The sequence below is a fragment of the Bombyx mandarina genome, chromosome 05 (genome assembly GCF_030267445.1).
Source record: "Bombyx mandarina strain Sakado chromosome 05, ASM3026744v2".
Classification (NCBI taxonomy): domain Eukaryota; kingdom Metazoa; phylum Arthropoda; class Insecta; order Lepidoptera; family Bombycidae; genus Bombyx; species Bombyx mandarina.
This window is the reverse complement of record NC_143212.1, coordinates 17,142,404-17,157,890: the sequence shown is the minus strand read 5'-3', so window position 1 is coordinate 17,157,890 and position 15,487 is coordinate 17,142,404. Positions and strand designations below refer to the sequence as shown.

Here is a 15,487-nt window from a genome sequence, read left to right as displayed (position 1 = left end):
TCCCTATTCAAATAAATACGTTATTCAATACAACATTGAAACACCCAAATCACTTCAAGATAGACTTTGACAATTATAGATTTTTCTGGATTTCTCCAAGATCCCATCATCAGATTCTGATCTTGATGACCATTCGGGAAGTCTTCTCTTTCGAACAGAAAAGAAAAAGAATTGTCAGAATCGGTTCAAGCATTCTCGATAAATCGGTGAACATAGATAAATAACAATGGTCGAATTGATAACTTCCTCTTTGGAAGTCGGTTAAAACGCGTGATTTTGGTTCCTTAAATAACTCCTTAAGACTCTATTATTCAAAAATATTTTCACTTTCTACGTAAATGAAGTGGGGATAAAATTTAGCGTTATACCAAAGTAGTTATTCCATGCAGACGGAGACGCGGGTAAAAGCTAGTCGTGTAATAAAAATCAAACTGCAAAATTATTATTTGCGTAATTACTGGTGGTAGGACCTCTTGTGAGTCCGCGCGGGTGGGTACCACCGCCCTGCCTATTTCTGCCGTGAAGCAGTAATGCGTATCGGTTTGAAGGGTGGGGCAGCCGTTGTAGATGTCTATGGGCTCCAGTAACCACTTAACACCAAGTGGGCTGTAAACTCGCCCACCCATCTAAGCAATAAAAAAAAGTTTTAATCAAACAGGTTGATTAACTGGGATTACTAGTATTTAGATAATTGAGAATTATCTAAAATTTTAATCGTAGCGATAAGAGTTACAATCCGCTATGCATTTTCGCTAGTAATCTTTACCTAGTCAGGTCATAAATTCTGTCACATGTTTAATGTAAAATAATTGAAACAAGTTTATTCATTATGTAACCATTCATATACCAAAATGAACTTAACAAAACATAGATTCTTATGACACTAAAGTTTATTCAAAATGACCTCCGTTATTTTGAATACAGGCCTTCAATCTGCGCGGCCAGTCGTCTATCGCAGCACGAACGAGGTCCATGTCAATATCGGCGGCTGCCTTAATCAAGGATGTCTTGAGTGACTCCAAATTGGGATGAGGCTTTGAGCACGCCTTTTCCTCCAAGTGTTGCCATATCTTGTAATCTAACGGATTCAAATCTGGACTGGAGGAGGGCCAGTCTTCGTGCCGAATGAAGTCGATTTCACGCGCCGCCAGCCAGTCTTGTGTGCTCTTCGCTCTATGAGCTGGCGCCGAGTCTTGTTGGAATACCCAGTGCCTGTTATTGAACATGGTATGAGAAACAGGTTCCACAAGGTTCGTCAGGACTGTATTTTGATACACAACTGCATTCGTTTTTACACGTTTCTCACAAAAATGTACCTCTGTTAAGCCCCAATAAGAAACTCCCAACCATACCATGAGCGAGGATGGAAAATGACCTCGTTGGACACGCGGAATACGGTTGCTCGCTTCTTCACTACTGTGTGCGTACACCTTATCATTTTGTTTGTTGTAGCTCTCTTCTACGGTAAAAATTTTTTCATCCGAAAAAAGAATTTCCCGATATTTTTTTCCCGCGTACCGCTTCAACAAAGCGCGGCATCTCTTCAGTCTCAGGTCCATTAGACGAGCATTCAAACGATGTCCTGTTTTTCTTCGATATGCCCGAAGCCCTAAGTCTTCATTTAACACCCTTTTCACCGTGGTTCTGCTTAACCCCATCTGAAGGGCCAACAGTTTCTGCTTACGTTTGGGATTTCTTTGAATTCGCGCCTTCACAGCTTTTATCGCTGCTGGAGTCCTAACAGACCGAGGGCGACCACTTCTTGACCTGTCATCTACACTAGAGTCTTCATTGTATCGTTTGATGGTACGATAAACGAATCTTTTGGTTATATTCAAAATTTTCAGTATGTTAAAAATTTGAATTGGCGCGTAACCGCAACGATGCAACGCAATAACTGCAACACGGTCTTCTTTAAGCGTCCACTTCATATTTAAAAAAGAGTAAAATTCTAAAAGTATACATTTTTATTTTCATGAACAATTCGAAATTCGAATTCAATAAACTTTTTTGTGGCCAGCATTCTAAAAGAAAAGTTTTTACTGTGTGACAATACTTATGACCTGACTAGGTATATAATTATATATTTTGGGAAATTTAAAAGATTATTTTATTTTGAATTGAGTTATTTATTGGTGTTCGTGATACAATATTTTTACAACTTTAGATCATCATTTTTGTATTTTTATTTACAATTATATTATACTATTGCAAGAATATCAGTAAGTTGGCTCAGTTGAGGGTCTCGGGAAGAGTAACAGCGGGAGCAGGGATGATAGGGGTACCAACAATAACGGGCTTGACGACTTCGGGGAGGACAGGGCTGGGGAGCTCCACGGGTTCAGGAACGATGATTTCAGGAAGCACGGGAGTTGGGAGAACAACAACTTCGGGCAAAGGTTCCTCGGCAATGTCCTCAACAACAACGGGATCAGCGGCAATCTCGGAAGGTCTGTTCACATTGATGATGATCTGGACGAGGGGAGTGCCATCAGCGCTGGCGACAGTCACAGGGGTACCTTCAACAATGGCAGGTCCAACAGAGATGGGCTCGTAGGTGTCTACCAGAGCAGGTCCAACAGAGATGGGCTCGTAGGTGTCTACCAGAGCAGGTCCAACAGAGATGGGCTCGTAGGTGTCAACAAGAGCAGGTCCAACAGAGATGGGCTCGTAGGTGTCAACAAGAGCAGGTCCAACAGAGATGGGCTCATAGGTGTCAACAAGAGCAGGTCCAACGGAGATAGGCTCGTACTTGCCAGGGGCAGGGGCGGCTATGGCCACGGCAACGAAGGCGGCGATGATGATCACAGATTTCATTTTTGCTGGAAAATGAAACATTTTAAAATTGGTTATTTGGTTGGTTATTGGTTGGTTGGCAACTAATATGGTGCCAAAAGATAAATTTAATGTCTTTGTTGTCGTATCCAGTAACGGTGAATCCTATTAATCTCAAAAATCAGTTGATGGAGGCAAAAAAGGTGGTCAAAAACAATACACCAAAGCTACTGCTATCACAAGTACAGTAGTAATTCATAATAATAACTTCAATTATTATTTGGAAATTATGAAACATCTATGTTTAGAGCTGACAACTATGTACATAATCGCATTATTAATCGCAATTTGATTTTCATTCTAGAATAATTCTGTCACAAAAGCCACGAGAATTTGTTAATTCTTTGAGCCATGTTTAGGGCTCGAATTATTATTATTCTAAGAGTAATTTTATATCTAATTCTATCAAAATTCCATCATGTACAAAACCAAGCCTAGACCATTCTATGGCCTGCTTTTAAATTCAATTATATGAAAATTTTTTTATAAACATTTCAAGCCAAATTGGAATCAATAAATCAATTACATACCTGGTTTGTTTGTTGTCGTTTCAACTATAATACAAATTAAATTCAAGACGACTATTTATACAATATCGTATCTTTCACGTTCGGTTGTAATTAATGAAGGAAGATAATAATTTTATTGCACCTAATTCCGCTATTAAGATACTACATGTCAAAATGAATGTAGGATTAAAATCTTTAATTGATTGTATTTATTACGTAAGCATTTGTGTGGATTAACTTTACAATTGAAAAATTCCTTATTTGATAAATGCAGCCGAAATTATTGTCAAGATCGGTTTTATATTCGAGTGTTGCATGTGAGTATCGGTTTTGAAACAAAAAAAAGTTTTGATTACGATTTTGTAATGACATGACTTAAAAGAGAATCCCGATGATCGGAATTACGGCAGCTCTATTGTTTTGTAACTGTCACGAAACTTAATAAACACCTTAACTACTAAGGCAGACGAGCCAATGGGCCCATCTGGTAGCAGGTGGTTACCGTCTCCCGTCGATATTGATAATTCCAGGGGCGCAACTAAGCTGCCGCCTACTGCTGAAGGCTTTATTTCCTCTCCTTCTTAAGGTTAAAGCTCGGGCAATACGATGGAAGCTATTTTAGTTCATAGCTACGTACTCGGCAATTTAGATGCCTTAAAAAGCAATAGTGGCCTAAAGGATAAGACGTCCGGTGCATTCGTATCGAGCGATGCACTGGTGTTCGAATCTCGCTGGCGGGTACCAATTTTTCTAATGAAATACGTACTCAACAAATGTTCACGATTGACTTCCACGGTGAAGGAATAACATCGTGCAATAAAAATCAAACCCGCAAAATTATAATTTGCGTAATTACTGGTGGGAGGACCTCTTGTGAGTCCGCGCGGGTAGGTACCACCACCCTGCTTATTTCTGCCGTGAAGCAGTAATGCGTTTCGGTTTGAAGGGTGGGGCAGCCGTTGTGACTATACTGAGACCTTAGAACTATATCTCAAGGTGTGTGGCGCATTTACGTTGTAGATGTCTATGGGCTCCAGTAACCACTTAACACCAGGTGGGCTGTGAGCTCGTCCACACATCTAAGCAATAAAAAAAAAAAAAAAAAGTTTCAAATGTTACAGACAGACTCCGCCCTAAAGCCACTTACTTGGTGTGATAGTAAAAACGGAATCCACTCTATTTTTTATTACAGAATGCCAAGAGCACCAAATCATTCCAAAAACCTAGGATTCCCAAGCGATTTCTCTATTCCTCTTATATTTACTAATTTACTGGTTCAAACCGAAATGCGTTATTGCTGAAGCAGTAACGCGCAGGGCGGGCAGCCGCAGTTAAAAATGAGACCTTATAACTCACGGCTCAAGGTGAGTGGCAGCATTTACGTTGTAGATGACTATGGGCTCCGATAACCACTTGACATCAGGTGGGCCGTGAGCTCGTCCACCCATCTAAGCAATAAATAAAAAATCAGAGGAATAACAATGTGAATCCTCTCGCCCACTATGTGTCAAGTGTATCATTGCTCTAATATTAAGGATTTTTTTCGGGCGTGTTGCATAACCTCCTACGAGGTCCCGTGCATAGGGGTCGCGCGGCTTATGCGGGACTGGTCCGCGACTGCGAACCGCGGGCCCAAGGGCACAAAAAAGAGAAGATCTTTCACCAAACAGATAAAATTGTGTAGTAGACCGATGGTCCGAATGTTGTCATTCAGAACATGTATATCGTATGCAAGCATAAATTGAAAATGTCGTTAGCGAGATTCAGGAATATGTGATATATAAATTTTTTTCAACAAAGTCCACCGCCATGTGACGAACATTAGAAATGTGTTTTCTAGAGTTTTCTCGAATCGTAGACACAATGAATACGCAGTAATATCGCGTTTATTTAAAAAAAAATTAAAATGTATTTAAAAACACATTATTAAATCGTAATTAAAGTTTTAATTATGATAGAAAAGGTATGAAGATTTCACTTAGTAATTTGCCTGAAGCGAGCACGGCGCACTCGTAGCGTGTTAAACTAATCTAGATTTTACAGGAGTCTACTTTATATGTTACATCTTAGCAGCCGTATTTCTTTCCAGAGAGTATATCAATCGATATACTTAGTCTGGCCATAAATACTGTTACAATTAAAAATAAACAAAATATTACATTTGAATTTGGAATCTGTCATTTTTATGTTATGATTGCTCATTGAGTTTTCTCATTTTGGCGCCAATACATTGTACAATATTTTGCGATATTAAAATGGAGTGGGGTGATAAAGAGAACCGAATCGCTGTGATTGCATTACACAAAGTAGGTATGGAGCCAAATGCAATTTTTAAAACTCTCCATACGCTTGGTATTAGTAAAATGTTTGTGTACCGGGCTATTAATAGGTGCAATGAGACCTCCTCTGTTTGTGACAGAAAAAGATCTGGCCGTCCACGTAGTGTTCGTACGAAAAAGGTGGTCAAAGCAGTAAGGGAAAGAATTCGAAGAAATCCTGTCCGAAAGCAAAATATTTTATCTCGGGAGATGAAGATAGCACCTAGAACCATGTCGCGTATTTTAAAAGATGACTTAGGACTTGCAGCCTATAAGAGACGTACTGGACATTTCTTAACTGATAATTTAAAAGAGAATAGGGTGGTAAAATCGAAACAACTACTGAAGCGGTACGCAAAGGGAGGTCATAGAAAAATTTTGTTTACGGATGAGAAATTTTTTACAATTGAGCAACATTTTAACAAACAAAATGACCTTATTTATGCTCAAAGCTCTAAGGAAGCTTCCCAATTAGTCGACAGAGTGCAACGTGGGCACTATCCGACTTCAGTGATGGTATGGTGGGGTATTAGCTATGAAGGAGTGACTGAGCCATACTTTTGTGAGAAAGGTATCAAAACCGATGTATGTTCACGACAAGTGTATCAAGATACCATTCTTGAGAAGGTAGTGAAGCCCCTTAACAACACCATGTTCAATAATCAAGAATGGTCCTTCCAGCAAGACTCGGCGAAAGGTCATAAAGCTCGGTCTATGCAGTCTTGGTTGGAAACGAACGTTTCGGACTTCATCAGAGCTGAAGACTGGCCGTCGTCTAGTCCCGATCTTAATCCGCTGGATTATGATTTATGGTCAGTTTTAGAGAGTACGGCTTGCTCTAAACGCCATGATAATTTGGAGTCCCTAAAACAATCCGTACGATTGGCAGTGAAAATTTTTCCCATGGAAAGAGTGCGTGCTTCTATTGATAACTGGCCTCCACGTTTAAAGGACTGTATTGCAGCCAATGGAGATCACTTCGAATAAGCTTTTTATACTTTAAATTGTTTTATATTTATGTATTAAACTAACACACTGTAAAAGTAATAAATGCTATTTGCCATAGTTTTTTTTTTGTTTTCCTTTGTAACAGTATTTATGGCCAGACTAGGTATTTTGTTAAATTTATTAATCATATAAATTCCGACATTTATAATACCCAACCGTCTCAGTAGTCTGGGAAGGCTAAGATAGGAGAGATAACGTAAGACGCCTGATAAAACAGGAATTGTATCGGAAATTCCTTTTAAAAGATAATTCAACAAATTAGACTAAATATTGCATCGGAATACAAAGTTGTACCTTAAGCGTTGAAAATAAAACTGAATTTCGAGAAACAGAATTATTTTAAGTACATAACATTCTCTTTAGTTCCGACGAAATACAAGTTGTATACAGCTAATGTACAGTGCGGTTTCCATACATTGTTGGGATAGGTATCAAGACGCAGTAAATAATACTTTTTCTTTTTTTTTGGTCTGGAGGAAATCGCCGGACTTCCGCCCTCCACTGGGGATAGAGGGCGGAGCATGTCAGAGTCGAACTGACTAAAACCTCCTGTCGCTCAACAACCAACGTCCAAACCTCGCATGAGACAGAACTCATGAAGAGGCAAAGGGGGGAAAGTGAATCGTTTAGTGCGGAGCACATCTCTCCCATCACCCTCCCCCTCGGGACGCCGGACCGGCGGTCGTCGGCGCCACGACCACCAGCCCTCTCGGTCGGCAGGCTATCCGAAGCCCGCCTAGATGGCGCCGGTTAGAGTGAGCTATCCTACGGAATACCCCGCTGGATCAGAACCAGCGTGGGTCGAGGATAGCCGGCCTTCCATCACCCGGATGCTCTTGCGTAAAACGCGTGCAGAGCAGCTTGCACGTCGTCTTCTTAGGCCCCCCTCGCCGGTCCCCAGACCGACATGTGAGGGGGGACCCGAAACACTTTGAGGGCCAGGGCTTGGGCGAGATCCGCCTCCCTGGCCCCCGCTCGACGGCGGCGGGATTGTGCGTCTCTCACGCGCCCCGCCGCCTCCTTCTGCGAGATGGTGCACTCGCAGAAGTCGAGCATCGCCTTCCACGACTCGTCGTCGCCGAGCATCGATGCCACAACACTCGGCAACGACAAGTCGTTTCCTACTTTTGCGACGAGGACACGGCGCCACCCCTCCCATGCGGGGCAGGCGACGAGCGTATGCTCTGCCGTGTCCAAGTCGCCATCACAATGGTGGAGTAAATAATACTACTTAGTGGTCCCCCAGTAGTCGAAATTCCACTATAATTATTTTAAATTAAAAGTTTGAACATCATTATGGCTCTATTGTCAAAGACTATTTATTGTACTTCTATAATCACAGATTTCGCCAAAACTATAATACACTATAGACAAATAATATTAAAGACAAATAATCTATATATTAATACGTGAAGGAAAAACTTTGTATCCCTTTTTACGAAAATTGCGCGGACGGAGGAGTATGAAATTTTCCACACTTATAGAGAATATAGAGAAGGAGTGCAGAAAATTAATTTTTTTTTTAAATTATGCCTAAAAAATACATTAAATCAATAAAAAAAACATTACACACACTACCATGTATTTGACGTACACACGCATGCATACTATTTGTTTATTGTCAAACTTTTCTTTGCAGTCTGTCTGTCAGTTATAGTCTGTCAAATTGAGAATAGACTAAATATTATTTTCTCTTTTTTAAATTTTTGTCTAAAGTGTAGTTTTGACGAAATCTGTGATTAAAGGAGTATTTAATAGTCTTTGACAATAGAATCATAATAGTGTACAAACTTATAATTTCCATTAGTTATAGTCGAATTTCGACTACCAGGGGACCACTAGTATTATTAAATTGTCAATTTCACCACAGGCTTTAAACCACTCACAATACATACTTAAGCTCTTAAATAATATACTCTTTGTTTATTGTCAAACAACTGCTATTGCATAAAGTCTGTTGTCAAATTGAGAATAATATTGTTTATCTTTAATATTATTTGTCTATAATGTAGTCTTGGCGAAATCTATGATTAAGAAAGATGAGAATAGAATAGGATAAATAGTCTTTGACAATAGAACCTAAAGATCAAACTTATAATTTCAATTAGTTAAAGTCGAATTTCGACTACTGCTAGTAATACTAGTAAATTACTATTAAATATACATCGGATTTGCAAATGACTTCACGATGGAAGAATAACTTAATATAAATTGAAATTTTTGAATAAATGTAAAGAGTATTATTATGAATCCACAAGACTCTCCAGCTCGGTTCGACTTTCTGCTTGTTACTTGGTATTATAGGTGAACGAACTCTCGGCTATCCTGGGCGAAGTGGCTACCGTAGCCCACAAACGTCAACAATGTCAATGCTGAAACATAAGACGTGAGCCTATGCTTGCTAAATTTAAAAGTTTATTAAAAAAACACTTGTTAAATACGTTATAACCATTTACGTAAATTAATTGTATTAATATAACCTAATTTAATAATAAAATTTATAAGCTATGTTTATATATAGCGAGTAACCTGCAGTCAAACTGCGTAAGGAGTTTTGCGGGGCATGGTTTAAATGAAAGTGTAACTTTATAATAATAAATACATTACATACATACATATATACATAGCTTCTACATCTCGGTTCTGTGTATAACTCGGATGTCCCACCCTTTAAATCAGAACGCACTACTGCTTCGTTTAGGTGGTACCTATCTGAAAGCATCCGTGCGACTTAATTCAAAGGACAACCTTCGTATGGAGACTTAATTTCTACCTCATGCATGTCGACTCCATTGGCCGTGGTGGTGAGCACAGTGCGGTTGGAAACAAAAAGGTAGCAGAGAACATATATGTTCATTAATTTATTCATCTCACCTTGCATATCAGCACCAGATGACTTGTCGTTTCAGGGAAACCATGAACTTACCTATCCTAATTATCCGGACTGAAATATCTTACATTTTAATGAGCTGTGTTCACTTGTAAAACTACATTGTTCCTTTTGTGTAGAAGTCTCAAACGACAAAACCTAGCGTTGTTTTGTTTTGTAAATACTTAAATTTATCTTCTACTGGAGGACAAGTGTTCGTGTTCATAGTATTTTCACTAATTAAAAAGGTTCTTTTCGTGGCTCACCTGGTTTTGAGCGACTAACCCAACCCTGATACCACAATTTGACTACCACCATCCATGACTACGCCATCTATTGACAGGTAGCGGAAACTGCTACTAGAGAGGTGTGCAACATTCTCAATAATTCTAGGGATGAGGTATCGGCTATAAAAGCGTTGTAGGGATGGCACGCAGTCAGTCAGTAATCGGAACTACTCGAAGCGACACAGCGAACGGATCATCTGAAGCGAAGCGGAACAAGCGAATTGAGTGTTTTAAAGTGTTCGTGAAGTGTTTAAGTGTTGAATACAGTTTTTAAGTTGTACTTAAGTGAAATTTTATTTATCCCGAACCCCAGCGCGTAACATTATCATTCTGAGATTAGCTATAGTGTCCATTTTCCCAAAGCCTGCTTCCCGATTCGTTCAATACCCAATCGTGTTCTCCAGTAAGTGAATTTACCCATGAGGTCGAAATGCCCATCTATCTTTATTAACACGACTCAGAATGTTACTTACGTAGACTAATGCTTTTATCTCTCGCGTGCCACAAAAACCTCAGATGCTGCTGTGGTCTGTATTAGGAATATATAGATGACCGGAAAAGGGCATTTGTACATGTTATTTGTTGATTGTTACGGGCATGTTATGTTTTGGGCAAACGGTTTCATTGAGCACCAATTCAGGGATGACAACCTAGTTATTTCTTTTTTTTCTTCACTCAATGAACTCTCGGCCTAACTGGGGCTCAGTACTTAGTGGAATCTAAAGAAATTATAAACTCAGACATAAAATAGACCCAATTTTATTGCTCCCCACTAATTAGGAACGCATGACTGCTTCGCGGTCGCAATAAGCAGTGATTATTGTACTCCATTATGAAAGTGGGTCCGAGAGTCAGTGGCTATCACAGAATAGAAAAAATCCGACAGAAAAGTAAATCACGCTAACTATATTTATAAGATAAGATTATATATTATATATTATACATTTTTTTTTTTTTTATTGCTTAGATGTGTGGACGAGCTCACAGCCCACCTGGTGTTAAGTGGTTACTGGAGCCCATAGACATCTACAACGTAAATGCGCCACACACCTTGAGATATAGTTCTAAGGTCTCAGTATAGTCACAACGGCTGCCCCGCCCTTCAAACCGAAACGCATTACTGCTTCACGGCAGAAATAGGCGGGGCGGTGGTACCTACCCGTGCGGACTCACAAGAGGTCCTACCACCAGTAATTACGAAAATTATAATTTTGCGGGTTTGATTTTTATTGCACGATGTTATTCCTTCACCGTGGAAGTCAATCGTGAACATTTGTTGAGTACGTATTTCCTTAGAAAAATTGGTACCCGCCAGCGAGATTCGAACACCAGTGCATCGCTCGATACGAATGCACCGGACGTCTTATCCTTTAGGCCACGACGACTTCGACATATACACGTTCAGAACAACAATATCAGGACCGTCGGTCGACCGAGCAAGAACATAGTTTTCCTACCACAGCTATACCTATAAATTTGTAATCTTTCACGGAACAGTTGCAGCCTCTCCACACTATTAACAATCATACTGAATTTCTCGCCGGATCTTCTCTGTTGGTCGCGTTTCCAATCCGGTAGTAGATTCTGCGAAGCACTGCTCTTGCTATGGCCAGTGTTAGCAACAGCTCCGATTTAAGCCCCGAGAGCTCACCTACACGCTAGGGTAACGCTGATATAACCTCTCAAGGCTATCGGAAAAAAAAGCAATCATACGTGGTACACTGTGCATTGTGTCCCATCAGCATCATGTAAAACCCACATCGAATTTGCAGTGAAAGACGAATACACTTTGGCAAATCAAATAAAAATCAGTCGCGTTTCACTAATAAGATTTTATCTAATTTTATAAAAGATTCACGAGACGTGAAAATGCCTGTCATTTTTTGAAAATAACAAGTTAAGTGAAATAGAAAATATTTCCTTTAGGTTTAACATCATGACACTTTTCCGTTTGGACGGGAAGTCAATGTAATTCAGTTATTTTATCTCGTCACCATCCAGGCTAATTGAACTGATGGACGGAAACGACGTTGCGTCGAGTTAGATTTAATGGAAGCGAATGAAAAAGGAAATAAAGGAATTCAGTTACACGCAATTCTAAAATTAAATTGCTTTGTTCCAAGTCAGTAATGTACTTTTAGCTCGATGACGGGGATCTAGTGCTTTGTTGGCATTATAATAATGGTTCCTTCGCTTTTTTAAACAGGGTTTCAACATGATAGTCGTCGATTCAAGTCGTCGTGGCCTAAAAGATAATACTTCCGATGCATTTGTGGCGGGTAGCCATCATACAACGCAAGATAATTGACAGATGCCTGAATCTCGCTTACGACATTTTCAAGATAAAGCGCATATATACAAGTTCCGAACAACAACATTCGGACCGTCGGTCTACCGAGCAATATCACCGGCTCGGTGGAAGATCTTCCCTTTGTCGTATATACCCAAACTGGTGACCCCGACGTGATGTGAACACGCAACCTTCTGATTCATCTTCAGCGCATCAAGAACGTCGGCTACCACAATCCCCGCATTCTCGCAGATAAAAGCACGTCATTGACAGTCGTCCCACAGCAAGCCAGCATCGCAGCCTCAACAGGACCATCGCAGCCGACTCACCGCGCTTCCTGGTCCTACGGCACGCAACTTCACTGCCTCATCACGCCGCTACAGTTCATCGCAGCCCACGACCGGATCATCAACGCTTGGGGTCACACATCTCCGGCGTGGCAGCTCTGCATCACATGGACTACGCACGACACGCACGCAACATTCAAGCTCAGTCTCGACTCACCGCAGACTTCGAGCAGCACTGGCGACAATCACGCAGCATTCAGCTCAGTTTCGACTCACTGCAAACTTCGAGCAGCACTGGTGACACGCACGCAGCATTCAAGCTCAGCCTCGACTCACCGCAGGCTTCGAGCAGCACTGGCCCTTGCAAGCTAATCTCAGCACGGACAACGCTAACTAAAAAAAATGACACGACCTCCAGTCTCGGAGGGAAGTGATGTGGCGGGTAGCCATCATACAACGCAAGATAATTGACAGATGCCTGAATCTCGCTTACGACATTTTCAAGATAAAGCGCATATATACAAGTTCCGAACAACAACATTCGGACCGTCGGTCTACCGAGCAATATCACCGGCTCGGTGGAAGATCTTCCCTTTGTCGTATATACCCAAACATTCTTATCTAGCGATGCAACGGTATTTGAATCCCGCAGGCAATTTTTACCAATTTTTCCAATGAAATACGTACTTAACAAATCTTCACGATTGACTTCCACGGTGAAGGAATAACATCGTATAATAAAAATCAAACCCGAAAAATTATAATTTGTGTAATTACTGGTGGTAGAACTTCTTGTGAGTCCGCACGGGTAGGTGCCACCACCCTGCCTATTTCTGCCGTGAAGCAGTAATGCGTTTCGGTTTGAAGGATTGGGTAGCTGTTGTAACTATACTGAGACCTTAGAACTCGTATACCAAGGTGGGTGGCGGCATTTACGTTGTAGATGTCTATGGGCTCCAGTAACCACCTAACACCAGGTGGGCAATGAGCTCGTCCACCCATCTAAGCAATAACCCAGTAATTGTAGTGTAGTGTACCCATCCAGTAATTGTACAGCTATGTAGCCACTAATGGAACTGCAATGGCCTCAGTTGGGTTCCACTTCAATTATTCGACACTTGAGTTAAACCTATCACACTAGAGGTGCTGTCTGAATTTCGATATGATTTATAACTCGGTTTTATATCTTAAATATGCGAACTATATTATTTAATGTACTTAGTATACATATTATTAAACATATTGGAACTAACACCAGGTTGAAGTAAATGTCAACTTAAATATTGTTGTTTTTATTCCTACCTAAGCTGATGGTCTTGAGAGACTATTTCAGCGTAACTGTAACTAGTAGGTGAGCTCACGGGGCTCGGATTTGACGTCGTTGCTAACACTAACCGTAGCAAGAGCAGTACTTCGCAGAATCTACCACCGGATCGGAAACGCAACCCACTGAGAAGATCCGGCGAGAAACTTAGTGGGTTTTGTCTGTGGGTTGATTTATTCACCGAACCCTTCGATGCAAGCGACGGGTTCGACGAGAGCGAAACTCGCGCGCGATGACCCGTGCTTGAGGTACCTAAAAGCACTAGTTTTGGGTAACGTCGACTGCTTACCATTCAGTCCGTGGAATTGGGAATGTGAAATGAAGATACGTAGTAACTTTAACATAGTATTATAAGGCCCCTTTCTCAGAATAAATTTCAGTGGTAGGTACGGTTATCGACTTACTAAAAATTAATGTTTCTCGAACAACGTAGAACAAATTTAAAAAAAATACAAGGATTCTCTTCTACCATCTAATCTCGATTGAGCAATCATCAGGAGAGCACTGTGCTCTCTGAAGTGAAACTTATATGCAATCGAAAATTAAACACGCTTAATTTGGGACATTCTTCGTAGAATAAAAATAAAATTTAGTCGGGGTAAAAAATGAATTTTTTTAGAAACGTTCATATTTTAAAATGTTGTCTTTCAAACTAACAAGTGATTTAAATTACAAAAACCACCCAATTTTTTATGAGAAATAATTCAATTACAAGTATTTACAAGGAGCTTTTTGTTTGCTCAAGTCTACAACGTAAACACAACCATCAACCTTGAACATAAGGTAGAAATCTGAAGGCTATTGTAATACGGAATATCTGAACTGTTTCACTGATTCTGAGGTGCTAAAAAGATCCTAGCTCAAATACCATATTACTGAAAGAAGCCTTATAATGGCTCATGTATAAATTTTACTCGGCTGTTGGTGATATTAAGAGTTTCCAGCAAATACAAGAAAATACACAAAAAAATATTTCTTAAAGGTATTATTACCTCTGCTACGGGAGCGAGTTGGTAGGGCAGGGATGGCGATAAGCACTTTTTAAAAATTTCTTAAAATACTCCGATAATTTCCTTTAACAACTTATAATTTTAAACGAATACGTGAGCCGTAGAAATCAAGGAACGTGAAGCGCTTACCAGAGTCCATGGACATCTTGGTTATAGCCGTCCTCCTACAGCAGCAGTCGAGGAACCAGGGTAAATTACCCCAAATGGGGTAAAATGTAATTTTGAAGGGTAAAAATGAAACTTTTGTGAGTAAAAATATATATTGAAGTGAAACTTCTTTAGAATCGTTAAATTTTTAGTTTATGTTTTCTTTTCAAAATTATCATGGGAGCTATATATGAAAGATACTAAAAAGAAGCGATTTCGTTTTTTGTTTGTTCTTCGTCATGGGGTAATATCAACTTACACAAAAATATTTTGGGGTAATAATTAAAAAACTTCCCCGATCGCTGTCCTAGAGTCATTTGTAGTCCTAGTTGTCAAAATACCGACTATTCCATCTTCTGAACACGTCATTGCTTAGCTAAAAACACAGGGAGGGTGTGTGGTCTCTACCGCACTCACCGCACACTCACTTCGCCGTCTCTCTCTTCAAGTATTAGAAGACGACCTCATTTCGAATAGCGTTTTACTACTATTATAAATTTACAGACTTATGGCCTTCCTCTCAATGGCAGTGCCATCGTTTAGACCGCATCGCCTGTTTGGTTCGCGGCAGAAATAGGCATGGTGATGGTACTCGTGCACACA

The 15,487-nt window shown here is 40.2% G+C and overlaps 1 protein-coding gene across 1 annotated transcript; it reads right to left on the bottom strand.

Moving 5' to 3' along the window:
• Window positions 1-2,105: 2,105 nt before the first annotated feature.
• LOC114247476 (uncharacterized) lies at window positions 2,106-3,504 on the bottom strand. The gene is made up of 2 exons (XM_089727475.1): window positions 3,366-3,504; window positions 2,106-2,822 (listed from the first exon to the last, which is right to left on the bottom strand). The coding sequence occupies exon 2, from the start codon at window positions 2,815-2,817 to the stop codon at window positions 2,233-2,235; it is 585 nt and encodes a 194-aa protein (XP_089583601.1). The 5' UTR covers window positions 2,818-2,822; window positions 3,366-3,504; the 3' UTR covers window positions 2,106-2,232.
• Window positions 3,505-15,487: the final 11,983 nt, after the last annotated feature.

Coding starts and splice junctions, on each gene's coding strand:
- LOC114247476 (XM_089727475.1), bottom strand. CDS start 2,817: ATGAAATCTGTGATCATCATCGCCGCCTTCGTTGCCGTGGCCATAGCC.